Below are 19,118 nucleotides of genomic sequence, written 5' to 3' on the forward strand. Positions count from 1 at the left end.
ATATAATTTTTCTCTGCACTCGCAGATGAAAGTATCAAGATAATCAATCAAGATTAACTTTTATCAGAAAATTTCTATTTAACAGAATCGTCAAGTCGTTTTTCTAAAGATAAAATAAATCTTTTGTAAAATTGTCCATACAGCGAAATAAAAAATACTATATAACATAAATGCCATGGAAATTTTTTTATGAAGATAATGAAAGATTATTGTTATATCGTATCGTTTCTATGTCGTTTAAATTTTATGCTTTATCGTGTATCTATTTAAAGATTTTGATACCTGTTATGATTTGCTCGCATAAAAATGACTAATCTGAATGGCACTCTCATTACAAGGCGGCTCAAACATGAACGGCAATTCTGTAACAGTGACTCCCGCAATTTTTAATTTCGTCATTGGAAGATAATGACAATATTTCTTATTTATATACAGTTACAAACTAACAAATTATAGCGTACATCCGGTTGTCTATTTATTATTAAATTATGAGAGTATAATTATGTAAATATAGAGAATAACAAAATAGCTAAAATAAAAACAAGATTAGAACTCTTGATAGATTAATTCGCATTCGATTCAATTTAATATCTTATTTGACTTTGATGTATATAATATATACATGTATGTTATTTCACATAACACACATTCCGCTGCATAAATTGCTTAATTGCATGTCATTATAACTTTTTTCATCCAAAGTACAAACAAGAAAAATTTATCGAGATTATAAATAAATTTTAATTATTTAATTATTTTAATTATCGAGTGTGCGTTTGAGGAGTTTTAATATGAAATAAAAACAGTTGAACGGATTTCTCTACATCTCATTAACTTTTAAATTACGTTTAAATATCTTTAATCATCTTATATTCAAAAATTTGCAATTTTCTAAAACTTGCTATTATATTTTTTGTTTAATGTAACTTTCTAATTTCAACATTTAAAAAAAAAACATTTTTTACAGAATTATGAAATGTTTATTTTTTTATATTTACCAAAGTATTCTTTATACAAAAATCAATTACATGTTCATATTGCAATGTAATCATTTAACATTTTTTCGGATATATATTAAAATAATTTTGTATACAATTGTTTTCAAGGTATATTGAAATATTTTTATTATAATTATTTTTATTATAATTTTTATTATAACATTTTAATTTTGACGGATGCAAGCATTTGAAGTCTTTTTCTAAAAAGGTGATTTTTTAATAATAAAATGTTAAAATACAAATGCAATTTATTTTTTCTATTACAATATATTATGCTTAATAATACACGCTCACAATATCGAACTGGGCTCTTTCATTTAAAAAACATCTTCGTTAGACCGCCTTGATCTCTTAATTTTTTCTCCATTATAAACGCTTCCCATTCCCTATGTATCTTCGGATTCTTAGGTCCCCATTTATTTTGCGCAGGTCGAAATGCCATTTTGACAGACTATAATGTGTTTTAGAGAGAGATAATTTTAATTTTAATTTTACTTTGAGATATATATATATATATATACACATATGTATATATATTTAGTTATTTATCTATTTATTTATTGAGATACCTACTTCAGTGAAAGATGATGTTCTGTTTGTGATAATTTTTTGACCGATCCACCATGCTATAGGAGATATGCCTAGAACTAGCAAAAACCATCCTATTCCTATATAAAAAAAATAGGTAAAAATTTCATATATGTCACTAAGCGTAGTAATGATTTTTAAACCTACTTTGGACAATTTATAACTCGTGACAGAATTTTTTTCCTTTCTGATATTGCACGTGTAATACATATAAAAAGCACGCACGCACACACACATTTGAAGAATTAGAAATGTATTGCATGGAAAGTTATTAATAGAATTTTATTGTCTAAAATAGGTTTAAGATGCCGAAAAAATTTTACTGACCATAAGCATAATCGGGAAATCGTATACCATCGTACATAGGCGGCTCATAAGTTGCACATGTATAGATCAGTATAACAATCATGAGCAAGGGTGTGATTAAGAGCCAACACATCCGCCAATAGAAATTTGGTCTCTTACCGAGCATAAATTCCATATCATCGAGGAAATTTGATAAACCATACACCCAAAAGATAGTTACCATCTCGAAAACGCCGACAATTATTGCCACAAAGGTTCCTCCATAGTAATCGACCAATGTTATAAGCCATTGACCGCCCTGTGTGTGTGTGTGTGTATACACGTACATATATATATATGAAATTTTATCGAAAATATATTTATATTTATAACTCTTTCATATTTAAAATTTTTAACCAAGTATACGAAAAACAATTAAAAATTTTTTTATAATTGGAATCCCTTAGAGAGTAAACGTCTATATATTAAAATAATCATTTTAATTTTCTTCTTCTTTATAACTAAAAGAAATACAAGTTTGGCAGACCAGCTAAGTATATATATTCAATATTAAATAATAGACTGATTGTGAAAGTATTAAATGCATTTGGCATAAACTGAAATCTGCATTGTAGGTGCTTACGATCAGTTAGAATATCAATGACATTTATAAAAGTGATATACTTGTATCATTTTGAAAACTTGTATATGAACGTTTAATTTAACATACCGGAGTAATGTAAATAAGGCTGACGACATAGCCAAAGGAGGTAACGCAGAGCACCACCAACCACAGCCTCACTTTGGGTAAATGATCACTAAAGACATTAAATACCGCTCCGCACAACGCAACGGCGCTTCCTACGCCAAGAACAAATAGCATGATGAAAAACATTACAGCGAACAATTGAGGCACAAAAGTAAAGCGCGACAGAGCGTCCGGATATGAAATGAAGGCTAATCCGATGCCGCCGCGGACCACCTTGGCGATATCCGTCGTGCCCATCTCATGAGCCAGGTTACCAAGAATACCAAAGATCGTGCAACCGGCCATCAAGCTGGTGAACGTATCCACGGTTGTCACTATCATTACATCTCTGAAATGAAATGAAATGTATATGTATAGAATAAAGTAGAAAGAGTGTGCATTTTCATATCGCTGCCTTTGAGCGAATCTTTTCAAACAAAAAACTAAAGGAAAACGAAAAATATAATTGAGAAATAAAGTAAATGCAATAATAATGATTAGCCGGAATATATTTTGGACATATAAATTTAAAAATAAGTTGGAAGTGAACAATTTTTTAACGAGGATTTAAGAATAGTGAAGTGAGTAAATCAAATATACAATAATATATAATATTTATATAATTTATAGTGATTTTATAGTAATTATTATATTTAAATGTTTTTAAATGTACATATTATACAATATATACATATATTGTTGCGTTCATTAAAAACTCAATTGCAAGTTCGAGTGTTTATATATAATACAGAGATAAAAGTATACAATATCTAACAATAGAACGTACAGAGGGAAAAATTCCCAAGTAAAGAAAATTCAAAAGACGTAAATCACCTGAGATCCAACAAATTTCTCACCTGTCCACTCTGTGTCCGAAATTGTTGTAGGACGAGTAGTTGATGATCGGGCCGAAACAGACCGACAGTGAAAAGAAACACTGCGTGACAGCGGCGTACCAGACGGTAGGCTGCCACAGAACGTCCCATTTTGGCGTTATGAAGAAAAGAATGCCGTTGATAGCGCCCTCGAGGGTGACGGCTCTAATCAGCAAAGCCGTCATTACGACATAAGGAAATAACGCGAGGAAATAAGCGGCTTTTCCCGTACTCTTCACGCCGCGGAATAGCACCCCAAAGACAGAAGCCCAACTAAGGAATAGGCATATTGCCAGCTGCCAGGATGGCATACCGATACCATTCTCGATAGACTCGTATTCCTGCAGCACTACTTTTCTGAAAATCATCCAAGTATTTAAAAAATAAATCGACACATTTATAAAAGAAACTATTGTTTTACTGTGAAACCTGAAGTACAGCTCCGCGGAACTTTGAACGGTGACGTTACGAGTTCCTGTCTCGGGGATACTGTTGTTCGAATTAATATCGATACAGTAATTTCGCCATTCCGTACGACAGATCGACCACGGCAATTCAGACTGGAAGCTCATTGCCAAGTAATACAAAGTCAATGCCATTAGAGCGCAGTAGTATGAAACGACGCAAAACGCGGCGAAGGCTTGCGAATATCCTAATCCTAAGAAAGTAAATCTCGATATACTACATAATCTTAATATACAAGTTATTAATTACAGGATTAAACAAGCTGAGTTTCACTTGAAAAATTCAGAGATAAGAGAGAGTCTATTATAGAAATGAAATTCTTAAATTCGTAAAAGAAATCTTTTGACATTTATTTACTATTTGTCGTATTTACTACTATTTGAGATATTATATTTTCATATCTTTCATATCATAAATCTTTTTCTAATAATTTTTTTAAAAAGATCATCTTACCTTTCATAGCTGGTGTCATGTACCACGCTTTCACGCAGGATCTGCTGGTAAACTGTCCCAACAATCCTTCCAAAAGGTAAAACGGTTTTCCAACCAGAATCAAAATTATAATGTAAGGTATCAGAAAGGCACCACCGCCGTTCTCGTATGCGGTAAATGGAAATCTCCATACGTTTCCTAATCCGACAGAAGTGGCTATACAAGCCATTAAAAATTCCAGTCTACCTCCCCATTCAGTTTCTTCAATGACCACCTGGAACAATTTGTGCATTATCGATTTATAATACGTATAATATGTATTTTTTTATCATCTAAGCTATATGTAGTATAAGATACATGTACGATACGCACTGAATTTTTAGAATGCTCCTGCTCTTTGTCAAGATGCGTCGCTGTCTTATAATCGGGTGGAATATTTTCATGAGAATCGAAATTATCCAGTTGGAATGCCTCGTTAGTATATCCGCTTTGTTTCTAAAAGACGATTTGCGATACTTTAGAGAATTTAATAAAGAAAACGAAAAAAAAACGATGCCCGCGCAACTTTTATATATAATTTTACGTATACAAAATATCTTACGTAAATCCCATTTTCTATCTTTTCCGTCTTTGCCATTGTAAGTTGCACAAAAGGATAGAAAGAAGAGAATCCAAGTTTAGTCTTCAGAGAGAAATTAAAGTTGAATCTTCAAAAAATATTCAATCTCCGACGATGAAATATTGATTAACGTGAGCGAAAAAACTGTCTCGGACCTTTCTACCGATAATTATATACTGATTCTACTGCTAATTAATAATAAGCCAGGATTCGGTTAGCAATCACTCTTGGCGGGACGTAATCTTTATCCTATCTTCATTTGCGACGATAAGATACTGATGATTAAAACTCCAATCATCTAATAATTTCATGATGCTGCATCTAAAAGAAATCACAATCTTCTCTTTCTTTTACAATTTAGAATTTATATTTTATTTACAGAAGATGCACCTTTATAAAATTGAAAAAAATTATAGTCGACATTCTATTATCACGACAAATTAGTACAATTTACTTACAACTGCATAATTATTCATTCACAACTTTAAATCTGGCGCACTAATTTTTCTTTTGCATCATTAATCACATTTCCTTTTTATAGATTTCTATTAAGAGATTAATTCTCAATGGTCCACGAGGTACAGATTGATAACTAAAAGTCTCGTTGTCCCTCAGCGAAGTTAGCACGATCCGTCTCCCTGGAAAACACTCGGGATAATTTCATTTACGAGAACATCTTTGCGCTCGAATCCCCAGTCGACGATAAAGATAAAGACACGATATGCACTCCTGCATTCGCACGATTCGAGGACGAGGTTTCTGTGTCGCTCTTTACTCGCAGATTGGTCAACAAATCCACGCCGCAAGTTGGATAAAGTTATCCTTTGCCGATTAGATACTAGTGCTCCAGCTCATATACGTTATATGCTTTGATTTTCATCTTTTCCTCGTGATGTAACGAACGCAATAAACCAGTTTCTATATAACAGTATCTATATAAATTGTCTTGCAAAAAAGTCTTCAAGGATCTTTGTATATAGAACTTAGAGACATGCAGATTGCAAGATCTTCACGTTGTCTAAATTGGCGATTTCCGTTTGATCGGACTTGAGTGTGAAAGTAAGAGAGAAGAGAGTGGTACAGAGTATATAATCTTTTATCTTTTTAGAAACAGTTTATTATTATTATAATTATTATTCTTGAGAATTATTAATTTCAAGAAGTATAAAAATAATTTGTGATGATCATCGCAGAAATTAATTACATAACTCAATCATCTTGGTTAAATTAACCTGTTGTAAAGAATAATTTTGCTATAGAAATAATTTGTATACTTCATTTATTCAAGATACTAACGTGGGAATTGTATTCTATCTTTAAAAAGAAAAAAGTCGGAAATCAAAATCGTCATATTATTCATGACGTCGAAAGCTAATAGAAGCTATAATAAGACGATGACAAAATTGGCGGATTATGAATTTCAATCCGAATTTGGTGAATCTGAGTCGGACATAAAAAAAACGTGTCATTGGAAAATGGTGTAGCAATTAATCAATTTGCGTAACAATTAATTATGTACCAAGTAATTACTATTTTCAATCTTATCAAACATTCGCAAAAAGGTGATTAGTAATCTTAATATTTATAATATAATCTTTACAATATTCATTGTCTCGCGCGATATATATTGCGTATGCGTTTTCTTTAGCTTAAAAATTGTTCAGAAAAATATTGTTGAAGTTAATGTGACAGCGTGATATGCGCAAATACGTACCTTCGTAAAAATTTACGACACTAGCACGTTCGTAAAAATTTACGAAACCCGTAAAAATTTACGAAAAATTCATCCACAAAATGAGACGTGAATTGTTTAGATATCTCGAAGTTTTCTGCAACAAATTCTCTTGAGCTATGTCCTGTTAATCGATAAATTAATTTATTCATAGAATTTGCGAGATAAATAAATAAATAAATACATATATATATATATATATATATATTTATTTATTTATTTATTTATTTATTTATTTATTTATATTTATATGTTAATATTTGTTTATTGATTTTTTACCAACACAGATTCACAGTTACTACCTGCACTATTAATTTCTGTCACTAGCGCTACCGTGCAATTAGTGCGTACAGTACAGGTATATGTAATATTTATAGCAATATATATGCAGAAAAATGCGACTCTTTTGCTATCGTATATCGCTCAAGGTCTACTTTTACATGGATGCATAATAATAATGGCAGCCACACCCATAGAATATACTGGAGTGTGAGCAAATTAGTAAAATTATATCTTATTCATGAATCACATTACATGTCGAAGAAACGCAAATGCTTACAAATATCTTTGTGATGATAATTTTTTTTTAATTAATTAAATATATATTTGGTCAGTAGCGCTAATAGCCTATGCTAACGTTAACTAAAAATTAATCAAAGTCAGTATAATAATGTTCTATAACAATATTATAATATTATAACATTGTACATATATATATATATATTTTTTTTTTGTTATATAAATATCAAATATCAAGAATATGATACATGAAATTATGTAAGCAAAAATGTGACTGTCGATTCTTTATCGATAACTTTCAGATTTTTTTTGAATTACGTTTTCCTTGAATTGAACGAAATGACACGACGAAAAGCCGTATATAATTATAGAAAATAAAATAAAGATTTAAATTTGCTTGACAACGATTGATAAATGATGATCAAAGATGGATACTCTGAGTGATATTTATTATTTAATGCAATTGATTGTTCGACAAATTTTGATATTTCTACGAGTATGTTTCATTTTTGCACTTAACCTTTGTGTGATTGATAATGCGATGAAGCGAGATATTGTTAACGCGTTAATAACATTTATGTCGATATATTACTTTTTATTATCTCGAGCAGCTGACAAATGTTGGCAAGTTATGTCAACTTTCATCTCTTGCTGTATACATTAATGTGTACCGACCTTCACTTTTACAACTTTATATATCATAGGATTTTATTTTCCGCGAACTTACGTGGTTCACACTAGCGGAGGAAAATTTTGATAACGCGAATTCAAAGATATTGGACGTTGCGCCGCATCCCGCCACCGATTTTTTCGTACTTTTCACTGTTTGCGGCCTCCTCTTTGCGTTTATGATTCTACCCACAAATTCCATCAAAAACGAAGCGTCGAATTATGATCTCAATAATATTGAAATGTAAGTTTTCAAAAAGTTACTCGAAAAGTAATAAAATTTTATTCAAATAATTATTATTTAATTAATTTTATTTGTGATAATGATTTTATTATCTATTTTATATTATATGAAAGAGAGAAAAAGAGAGAGAGTTGAGGACTCGATTAAAATTTTTTCTTTATTTTCCTTATAAATTTAGGATATCTACGACTTTTGAGAATTCGTCGCCTCTTTGGTACTCAAAACCTGCAAACTCTAGCTTAATAAGTTATTTTCACGATTGCAACTCGATCAATCCATCGCGCGACACGGTTCCTAAACAGCAAAATATCTCGCATCCGAGTTTCTCAAAATGCAGAGTGTCATTGCGTAAGTCATTCATCTTTCTTCTTATAGGAAGCAAGTTAATTAGTAGCATTATCTATCATTGCACATCTTGAAAGAAAAAGACTGCAAACAGAAAATTCTTTCTCATGATTTTTAAATTCAGGTTGTGCTGTAAAAATATATATATTCTCTTTTCCGATTTCTTTTTTCAATTTCTTACAAAAATTTCTAAAGTAATGCAAGAGAGAGAGAGAGAGAGAGAGAGAGAGAGAGAGAGAGAAAGAGAGAGAGAGTTTTAACTTCAACAAATCTGAATATTACAAATGTATGATGCGTAATCGTGCGAATGTTAAAAATTTGTTGGAAATCTATTTAATCGTCAGGTTAATCTTTTCTTTCTCTTTTTAGAATCGAAAGCCTCAAATTACAAGGTGCGTTCCATCCGTTCTCGGCATTCTCATAAGACACAAGTGAATTATCTCGCTTCTCAAACTATTGGTCGAGAATGGTTGGTAAGACGCACCAGGAGTGGTCACGTCTACGGAAAATATCCGATATAGCGAAAATACAAGAGAAACGATCACTTTTAAAATAAAACACCTAAAGCTAAGCATCTAAAGCTAAGCAAGGAAATTTATTTTTTGATATTTAATTTGTCGCAACGTCAACTTGAAACGAGAATATCTTTCTTGGACGAAAGGATGTGCGATTTTTCTAATTTTGACAGTTATAAAATTTTTCTCACGCTATATTATAATTACAAAACAGTTTTTGATAATTTTATTTTCCTTGTTACTTATATCATCCTTTTACCGACACGATATGCTTACGTGGCTTTACGTTGTTTCTTCTTTCGACATTGTCTTTTGTATTTTTATCAATCTTTCCATGTCGTGCCGGTGGATATAGTATATGTACATGGGATTATATATACGCATACATATATACACGTGTTTGTGATCGGTTTATAACGTACGTTAATAAATGTTTTATTACGGTTCCGTGAGTTCTTGACTGATTACTTGTACGTTTTTAATGACGATTAACCCTTTCGGCGTATGCGTTATCGGTAGATAACGACACGCGCGGATTTTAATCGCTCAACAATTATTGCACTTGTCTGTATTGTCTGTCATAAAATGGAAGCCAGTTTTATCATTGCGGACACAGTATCTTTCATTAGATTATGTGGGTTATGTGTAAAGATTGAATTCGATATAAAATCGATATAGTCATTAGCGTTAGCGATAAAAAACGCAACAGAAAAATCTTTTCAAAACAACTAAAAACAGCCTTTTCTCTTTTATCAAACCAATGTTGCATTACTTGCGTCTACGGAAAGTTAAAAAATTATTATTATGCAAAATCGAAAATATGTAAGTTCCAATAAATGTGTACACAAATATAAAGATGTCACATAATGTGGAATATTGCATAAATGCAAATACTTATTATTGCAGAATTATAAATGTTAACTGCTTACAATAAATTGTCACGATTCGTGGTACGATGGATCGATGTGGTCTTACATCATTTGTGGTTGGATGGAAAAGATGCGGCGTATCTAATTCATCTTCGCAAATCGTTAGATTGTTTCATAAGCCAGAGATTACTATTGCTGAAACGAATAATGAATAAATTATTTGGAAGCGAGGGAATCACCGTTTGCGATTAAAATCTATGTATGTAGTAATATAGATATGTATTTAAAACATATTTTATGCAAACGACTGCAAAAAAATTTGGACATGCTTTCATATTTTTATGCATATATTTTAAGAGTTTATATTACTTTTATCATTTGTATTATTAATTTATTTATTATGTATTAATAATCGAATTGAATTTGATTGTTATTATTATTTAATATGACTGTAATATGATGCTTGTGTCAGCTAATGCCAATCGATAAAGCTATGGCAACGTTGGGAAAACAAATCCCCACCAACTGTGAATGGAACACAGGTAATGTCACGGACAAAGTATTCTCTTTTTCTTTTCATCGTAATATTTAGCGATAGTAAATTTACCTAAATAAACCAATTGTGCGATTTGTGTTCTGCCGGTCTATCCACGCCCGTCATCATACAGACTCTGAGAGCAATCGTCGAAGGACGCGTCGATGGACATTCCTCGGCGCGAAGCATGGACATCAAGGATAGCAGCGACGAAGAGGACGAGAGGACGCGCGATATCCCGGCGTTTGGTAAATTTGATGAAACCATTGTGGTACGCAACGCTGAGGAAATTAAAAGTCCCGTAAGCCATAGACCTGTGAGTTCTAGGAAAACGAGGAAAAGCGACAGTTCGAACACATTGGAGGACAGCTCGCCACGCGAAAGGAAACATGAATTTAGAAGGTAACCGCGGCATAAATTGCGCGCGCAAATTATTAATATGCGCCGTTAATAATAAATTACAGCAAATATGTATGTATATATATATATATATATATATATATATATGGGAATACATTTTAATTTAAGCTTACTTTAAAAATAGCTTGCATAAATTATATCCAACAAATAGGTATTCCAGCAACGAAATCGGCTTTGAGAAATCGCTGGAAATCGGCAGCGATCCCTCGGATAGCGAAGAGAGCGACGACGATGATATACAAGGTACAAATGTAGCAAAACCAATTGATCTATATGATCCCAAGGAATTTGAAAATCTGGAAGCATCGACAGAAGTCAAAGAACTATTTCATAATATAATGAGGCAAGTACGGGTTATTTGTATATTTACATTCTATTATTTATATGCGCTAAAAATTTATCGTTTGTCTTTTTAAAATAATAATAATAATAAAATAATAGATAAATTAGGAAGAAAGAATTATTTTTAAAGAGCCAAAAGAATTGTTTTTGTCGATCAAACAACTTATTTCGCGTTGATCCATCATCAGATACACACCGCAGAGGATCGAGCTGAACTACAAGTTGATACCATTCATTCCCGATTACATACCTGCGGTCGGCGACATAGATGCCTTCATAAAGGTGCCACGGCCCGATGGCATCGAGGATAAGATCGGTTTGACGGTATTGGACGAGCCCTGTACCGAACAGTCCGATCCCGCGGTATTGCATCTGCAGCTTCGTAGTCATTCGAGAAGCGCCGGAGCGGCCGCCAGACAGGCTGTCGTGAAAAGGATCGAGGACGCCGAGAGAAATGGCAAATCGATCGACAAGTGGATCGATGACATGAATCAGTTGCACAGGAGCAAACATCCGCCCACCGTGCAGCTAAATCGAGCGATGCCGGATATCGATGGTTTGATGCAGCAATGGCCAGCACAGGTCGAAGATAAGCTTAACGAATTGCAATTGGATCTGTCGGGACTCGATTGCGATCTGCCTCAACTGGTCGACGTGATTTGCAATCTTTTGGACATTCCCACGCGAGAGAATACTAAATTGGAAGCCCTGCACACGCTGTTTACGTTGTTCCTGGAAGTTAAAAATGCCGAGAATCGAAACTTTAGTTAACACGTTAGAGAGAAAGTAGAGAGAGAGAGAGGGAGAGAGAACTTCTGTGTACATTTGTATACATTTGTATATTAGATTGTAAACAATATTTTAAGAGTTTTCTTCATTATATTCACACTCGACTTTAACATGTGTGTCTGTGTGTGTGTGTGTGTGTGTGTGTACATTCAGCTGAAAATTTGTTGAATGCCTGTAAACAAAGATAAATATTTAACCTTGACTGAAAACATTTACAATTAAATTTTATTCAATTTTATTTCCTCATACCTTTTTAATATATTTTCGCTGAGAAAAAATTTCAAATTTCTCCAAAAATTTCTACGTAGGTTAGATTAGGTGAAGAATGTTTCTCTAGCTAAATTTGAGACATTTTTCGATTATCTAGTTCAAACTTATATTGTTAGTCCATATTTAAATTGTCACATTTATAACTGATTGGGTGCAATGTCATTCCTTTTAGTAATGTTCGCACAACTTGCTGTTTAATGGTGATTTTCCTAAAAACGGGAATAACGTAAAGTTGTTGCGCGATTTCGTATAATTTTAAACTTTAGCGCGACTTGGAGCTACTATCTTTTCGTTATGGGATGCATTCGGAAATCTTACTCGTGAGATAGAGTCGCGTTGGCTTGATCAATCAGGACGGAGATTGCCCGATTAGACACAGCCAATCATATCGACCGATGCCTAGGATAACCAGCACGATCAAGCATGGTTAGCCAATCAAAGCCAGTTGTGTCCAATTGTACTGTGTCTAATCGGAGGTGTCGCATCAGGACAAAGATATGATTGCAAGATTTTTGAACGCACCTCTGATCTGATTCTATTAAGTTGAAATATTTACATTTAAATATTTTCCTCAATTTATAATATTAATATATTTTATAGAATAACATTTAAATATAAAATATAAATATAAATATATATAATTTATATATATATATATATATATATATAATATATTTTTTTGTTAAATATATATTATATGTATATATTAAAATTAATTTAATTTTATATATCATTTTATTAATATTTTATAGATATGTTTATACATACATCATTTTATTAAATTGAACGCAAACACGCGCGCCTCTCGTTCATATCTCGTTACGAGCGCTTGGGCGTTTCATCGATCGATCGAAAGTTATCGTTGCATGTTGCATTTCCGAAATAATGAATCATTCGATATTAGTCATATTTATCACCCTCTTTCCTTCCTTCTTGTCCTTCCCGCGCCAATCTTATGCATGTACATATGTATGTACGTACATACGTCATACATTGTGAGATTGTGTTCGAGTAAGGTAAACTCTCATCATTTATTAAAAGTCGTCCCGAAGCGCGTTCGTTTATAATAGACATCGAAAAATGCGATTGAAAGTACATCTCTAATTTCTGTCATATTCAAAAACTGTGAAAAACGATGAATTCGCAAGCACAGAGAACTGATACAGAAAGTAATAGAGAAGACGGCGATAATCTCGATATATACAACTATGAGGATAGAGAAAGGTTAATCAAGCCAAGAAACAATTTTGCATCGTACTCTGAGAATGTCGACGTACGATTTCGAGTAAGTTTAGTTTGACAGTCCACATTAAAGGGAAGAATATACTTTTTCTTCTCGTCTATATATGTAATAATAATAATCCATCTTATTTGGTTATACCTAGTCTTCATCTTATCTAGGCATTCTTTAGATTTATATATAATGTCTTACAATAGTAAATTATTAAACGATCGAAAGCCGTTTTTCTTAACAGGCATTTATAAGATATTCGATATTATGTCAATAGAGTACTATCGACAATAATATAACATACGGCGGTACAGAGGCTATCTTGGGTTACTCCAGAAGACTAAATACAGGGAACATAATTCCAGGAGCAACCAATTTCCTATCGACCAATTATGAGGTAATTGTCTAATAAAATTCGATTAATTTATTCGATAAATCGTGCAATGATTGCAAGCATGTGTAAAAGTATACAATTGTATGTATCCTCCCTCGTATACTTTCTTACATATTATCTTATCTTTTCTCTTGCGTATGGTATCATATTAAGCAAAGTAAACGAATCTTTATTCTCAGAGCTTGGATTATGATCCGTGTGAAAATTATCTCCTGCAAGATGAAGAAAGGAAGAAGGGGTATAAATTTGTTGTTAAAAAAAATTTTGCCAGATGGTTTATCTTTCTTTTGATTGGAATTTGCACTGCCCTTATAGCGTGCTTCATAGATATATCGATAGAAGAATTATCTAGCCTAAAATACAGCTGGCTTAAGAAATGTAGGTAGAGCGTGATATATTTCATTTTTGCAATGTACGATATTCTCTAAAATAATACACATTTCTTATATCAATGATAGATGTGGACAAATGTGCGATAGAAGGTTGTATATGGGTACCATACATGATATGGTTAGTGTTAAATGTGGTACCAGTTTTAATAGGTGCCATTCTAGTATCTTACATTGAACCTGTTGCTGCGGGAAGTGGTATTCCGCAAGTAAAATGTTACTTGAACGGAGTTAAAATACCACGAGTTGTACGTATTAAAACTTTGGCTGTGAAAACTATCGGCGTTATATGCACCGTAGTCGGAGGTTTAGCAGGAGGCAAGGTAAACAATTTATTTTATTATCGTTTTCCATTTTTTTACTCGATAACTCATTTTTTATTTGATTTCCACGCAGGAAGGTCCTATGATTCACTCTGGCGCTATTGTGGCCGCAGGAATTTCTCAAGGTAAAAGTACTACTTTTAAAAAGGATTTAAAGATATTCAAATATTTTAGAGAGGATCATGAGAAACGAGACTTTGTGTCCGGGGGCGCCGCATCCGGAGTATCGGCGGCTTTCGGAGCGCCAATTGGTAAATATTAATATATATAAATATATAGAGAAAAATAGTATATATCCTGCGATATTCTAATTGCTTAATTCTCTAGGTGGAGTCTTGTTTAGTATAGAAGAAGGAACTAGCTTTTTCAATCAAAGTCTCACGTGGAGAACGTTTTTTGCCAGTATGATTACTACATTCACCTTAAACGTAGTCCTGAGCGCGTATCACGGACGTTTGGGAGATCTTTCTTATCCAGGCTTATTGAATCTAGGAAAATTTGAATCGATTCCATATCAAATTTATGAGATTCCTCTGTTTATGATAATGGGCACGTTCGGCGGATTATTCGGCGCTCTTTGGAATCATATCAATTACAAGATCACTTGTTTTCGTTTGCGATTCGTGAGGCAAAAATGGCTAAAAGTAATCGAAGCTCTCCTAGTGGCGATATTAAGCGCGACAATGGGTTCCTTGATGATATACTTTATCAATGACTGTAAACCATTAGGTAATGATCCCACAAAGTTTCCGGTTCAAATGTATTGCGCGGAAGGACAGTATAGCGCCGTCGCCTCTTTGTGGTTTCAAACTCCGGAAAGCAGTGTACGATCATTATTTCACGATCCTAAAGGTCAGGATGATTTACACGTACGATAAGCAATTATAATAAGTATAATTAAGAGCGACATATATACGTACACACATATTTGTAGGATCTCATAACGACATTACACTGGCCGTTTTTGTTATTCTGTATTTCTTTCTTGCTGCCGCTACTTTCGGCCTATCAATGTCGAGTGGCCTCTTTATTCCCTCTTTATTGATTGGATCTGCATGGGGTAGATTAATTGGATCGGCCCTGTCGAGAATATGCCCGGATAGTGTAAGAAAAAAAAATTATAAATTGAAATTTTTGACGTGTATATAAAGTTAAATACCGATCACATGCACGATTTCATTTTTCATAGGAAGTATTAGATCCTGGCAAGTATGCTTTATTGGGCGCTGCTGCACAATTAGGAGGGGTAGTTAGAATGACAATAAGTTTGACTGCAATCTTGATAGAGGCGACACAGGGAATATCTTTTGGTTTACCTGTCATAATAGTTCTTATAATGGCCAAGTGGGTTGGTGATTTCTTTAATGAGGCAGGTATAATACGCATGTACATATATGTGCACGTACATACACGTACACACATACACCACGCGTGTCTACTTTTTAATAATAAAATATATTTACTTTTTAGGGAATTTACGACATTCATACACAAATGGCTGGGATTCCATTACTTCCATGGGAATCCCCTCCACTGTCAAATAATATTTATGCAAGTGAGATAATGAGTCATCCAATAGTCGCTCTAAAGACTGTCGAAAATGTAGGACATATCGTTGAGCTTTTAAAATGCGTTACATTTAATGGATTTCCCGTTGTTGATCCACCAAGTAGCGATCAGGTAATATTTGGAATGTTTTCCCACGTTTCACAACTTTATATATTTACTTTAATTATGTTATCTCATTTCAGACCGAGATAAATTCTTATGGTCGATTTCGAGGTCTGATATTACGTTCACAATTGATAGTACTATTGAAAAACAAAGTATTTAATGAATACGCGGAATCCTGGGAGAAGCCTTTAAGTATAGAAATGTTTAGAAACGAGTATCCTAGGTATCCGACTATCGAGCAAGTCGCCATTACTGATGAAGAAAAAACTTATACGATAGATTTGAGACATTTCATGAATCCTTCTCCTTATACGATACAACACGTTAGTACATACTTTTTACGTTGAGATACAACAATGCGTGTCTCTACAATGCATGTAAAATGACATTACCGTATTAATATTTTTTACAGTCTGCAACACTGCCGAGGACATTCAGGCTTTTTAGAGCATTAGGATTACGTCACATACCAGTGGTGAATGACACAAATGAGGTAATGTCTGTATAATATTTGCCATAAGTTTTGCAGATTTATTTGCGATATATTCTCTATTTAGGTGATTGGTATTATTACACGAAAAGATGTTGCCAGATTCAGGATATGGAAACATCAGGGAAGAATGGGATTGGATGAACTTTTAATCACCAATAAAATTTAATTTTGAATTTTTTTTTATTACTTTTTTATAGATTTTCATATTTAAAAATTCTTTTAGAATTCCTAACATTTCAACATATTTTATTGCATTGCGCAAATTTTAAAAATTGGAAAATTTTGATAATATGGATATGTAAACATGTGTTGTGTAATTTTGTATAGATGTATATGCGTGCATTTGTATACGCAACCAACGCATATATGGCAAAACTTGAAAGCATGTTGGCACATGTATAGAAATGTGCGCATGCGCAATTACGCTATAGGACATACATAATTTGCCAAAGAGTAGGCTGTACTGCTTGTATTTTCTAAAAATTTCTGCATTTAAAACGATACAAATATGTATTTGTTAACTTTAAAGCAAAAATAGAGAGAAAGGTGGATATAGAAAGTGCGAGCAATGCAACAGTCTTATGTATACATGTATGTATGTACATAGGAGGTAGAGAGGAAACGTACAATACCATTTATACATTATGTCTTCGCATGTTAAAATTTTAATTATTTACAAACAGTTCCCATCCAAGCCACGACCAAAGTTTAAAAAAGAGATATACAGGAAGAATGACTAATAATAAGAGAAAGTAGTATTCGTATGGCAATATATACATGTTAAGTAACTTTTAAGAGATTTTCCATTCTCTTGATAATATATATTATTGATCTTGGATGTGTAACCTGAAACAAAGTATTTCATTGTACGATAGAAAATATAGTTATCTATTTTTGTTACATTCTCGCATAATATTCATTAAACCTCTTCAACCATGTTTGATGTCGATATAGTTTTGCCTCTTTAATAGTTAGTTTATGTTAAATTATTCACAAATACAAATTAATACCGCAAAAGAAACAAATTTGTGTGCTCGACAAGTAAAAGTGTATCTATGTATGTATCTTTTGTTTTGCAATTCATAAATTGTATATATGTTTATACATATGTAGTGATTTGATATAATTCTTTTAAAAAACTGACATCTATTAAACAGTTTTGTTCTTGCGTGCAATTTACGTCGATATTTTTAAATTTCCTTAAACCTTTTACAATTTTGAAAATGGAATTGAAAAAATGTATAATTATAATTATTTAAATTTTTTATTTATTTAGCGCATACAGATTTATTTGCCATAAAATATCGACATACATGAAATTTATCCTTTCCATGTGTCGACATATTTTTAACTTTTTTACACCAAAAGTGCATATATAATTTTTATACTTACTTTTTTTTTAAACGTCATCAGTAGCGTGCAAACACATGTACCATCTCTCTCATCCGTGTCGTATCATTTATATAAATGTCTAATAGAATCCGATGCCGTGTCGAGCCAACAATAATAATGTACCGCTATATTTTCCATCTCTATATTTCAATCATTGTCGCGGCATTTCGAGACGAGAGCAATTTTACTCTCAAAATTATTCCGCAACTCACGAGAGTTTTGCGAAACCCTCAAATTATCATGCGATCGCTATCGCTTCGAGAGCAAATGGCTGTCCGTTTCAGTCTCCACCGATCGAAGAAACAATGAAGAATGTCTCCTTCGCAGACTGCCTGTTCTGTCTCGGCGAACGATGAAGTATCGCGCGTACGTTTCAAGATGCGCGACTCTCTCAAAGGACACGGAATCGAGAATCGAGTCGAGTCGGGTGAGACGAGGCGAGGCGAGGCGAGGCGCGCCGGTCAATAGTTTCGCGGGTCGTACACCTGTCTGTCGTAAAATTGCAGACGATAGGTAGGAAGGGGTTATGGTCAATAAACGCAACCACGTCACACGCAGCCTATCGGCGACGACCCCGCTTGGCCCCTTAAAGTGGCTCCGAACGTGAAAATCTTACATGTCGGTCGATGCGGCCTTTGTCCGCGGGAAAACTTGGGAAAAAGGACGCACGGTGCACCGAGAGACGCGGTCGACGGACGCGACAGAGGCCGCGGGGAGTCGCGGATGCGAGCCGAGGCGTCCTGCGATCGGCAAATTTCTCGCCAGGGTGAGTTGATCGCGCGCTCCGGTGGATCGGCAAATCCGGAGCGCGTCCGCCATTGTTGTCGATCGACGAGCACGCGACGAGGATGGAGGAGGGGGGGGGGTCTGGAAACCGCGAGACGAAGAAGACGACGCGGCAACGATTGCCAATGACTTAGCTCGACGCGCATGCGCGTCGACGCGATCGACGCGTCTTCTTTT

General features: G+C 33.7%; 4 protein-coding genes and 1 long non-coding RNA gene across 6 annotated transcripts; 3 read left to right on the forward strand and 2 right to left on the reverse strand.

Annotated features, from left to right (window-relative positions):
* Positions 1 to 1,176: 1,176 nt before the first annotated feature.
* Positions 1,177 to 5,965, reverse strand: LOC105256860 (sodium-dependent nutrient amino acid transporter 1). 2 transcript variants are annotated; one of them, XM_011267102.3, is made up of 10 exons: positions 5,469 to 5,965; positions 4,993 to 5,331; positions 4,764 to 4,886; positions 4,413 to 4,665; positions 3,924 to 4,152; positions 3,477 to 3,851; positions 2,602 to 2,968; positions 1,914 to 2,190; positions 1,572 to 1,666; positions 1,177 to 1,449 (listed from the first exon to the last, which is right to left on the reverse strand). In XM_011267102.3, the coding sequence occupies exons 2-10, from the start codon at positions 5,026 to 5,028 to the stop codon at positions 1,312 to 1,314; spliced, it is 1,893 nt and encodes a 630-aa protein (XP_011265404.1). In that variant the 5' UTR covers positions 5,029 to 5,331; positions 5,469 to 5,965; the 3' UTR covers positions 1,177 to 1,311. The 2 variants fall into 2 exon arrangements, with proteins under 2 accessions (XP_011265404.1, XP_019884843.1); XM_020029284.2 differs by lacking the exon at positions 5,469 to 5,965 and having other exon boundaries at positions 4,993 to 5,348.
* Positions 5,966 to 7,688: 1,723 nt separating this feature from the next.
* On the forward strand, positions 7,689 to 9,806 carry LOC112639330. Its single transcript, XM_025412820.1, has 4 exons — positions 7,689 to 7,757; positions 7,966 to 8,174; positions 8,353 to 8,522; positions 8,889 to 9,806. Exons 1-4 carry the CDS (start codon positions 7,689 to 7,691, stop codon positions 9,038 to 9,040), a joined length of 600 nt encoding a protein of 199 aa, XP_025268605.1. The 3' UTR covers positions 9,041 to 9,806.
* A 157-nt stretch (positions 9,807 to 9,963) lies between these two features.
* Positions 9,964 to 12,059, forward strand: LOC105256861 (intraflagellar transport protein 46 homolog). The gene is made up of 5 exons (XM_011267104.3): positions 9,964 to 10,162; positions 10,376 to 10,445; positions 10,572 to 10,840; positions 11,010 to 11,201; positions 11,389 to 12,059. The coding sequence occupies exons 3-5, from the start codon at positions 10,626 to 10,628 to the stop codon at positions 11,969 to 11,971; spliced, it is 990 nt and encodes a 329-aa protein (XP_011265406.1). The 5' UTR covers positions 9,964 to 10,162; positions 10,376 to 10,445; positions 10,572 to 10,625; the 3' UTR covers positions 11,972 to 12,059.
* Positions 12,060 to 13,117: 1,058 nt separating this feature from the next.
* Positions 13,118 to 17,665, forward strand: LOC105256862 (H(+)/Cl(-) exchange transporter 7). Its single transcript, XM_011267105.3, has 12 exons — positions 13,118 to 13,544; positions 13,768 to 13,887; positions 14,064 to 14,262; positions 14,343 to 14,596; positions 14,670 to 14,847; positions 14,924 to 15,448; positions 15,531 to 15,700; positions 15,786 to 15,965; positions 16,067 to 16,276; positions 16,348 to 16,593; positions 16,683 to 16,763; positions 16,828 to 17,665. Exons 1-12 carry the CDS (start codon positions 13,395 to 13,397, stop codon positions 16,927 to 16,929), a joined length of 2,415 nt encoding a protein of 804 aa, XP_011265407.1. The 5' UTR covers positions 13,118 to 13,394; the 3' UTR covers positions 16,930 to 17,665.
* Positions 17,411 to 19,018, reverse strand: LOC105256865. Its single transcript, XR_889622.2, has 2 exons — positions 18,156 to 19,018; positions 17,411 to 17,609 (listed from the first exon to the last, which is right to left on the reverse strand). It is a non-coding gene; the product is annotated as an uncharacterized LOC105256865 (long non-coding RNA).
* Positions 19,019 to 19,118: the final 100 nt, after the last annotated feature.

The sequence above is a fragment of the Camponotus floridanus genome, unplaced genomic scaffold, assembly GCF_003227725.1.
Source record: "Camponotus floridanus strain SB8 unplaced genomic scaffold, Cflo_v7.5 scaffold58, whole genome shotgun sequence".
NCBI classification, from domain to species: domain Eukaryota; kingdom Metazoa; phylum Arthropoda; class Insecta; order Hymenoptera; family Formicidae; genus Camponotus; species Camponotus floridanus.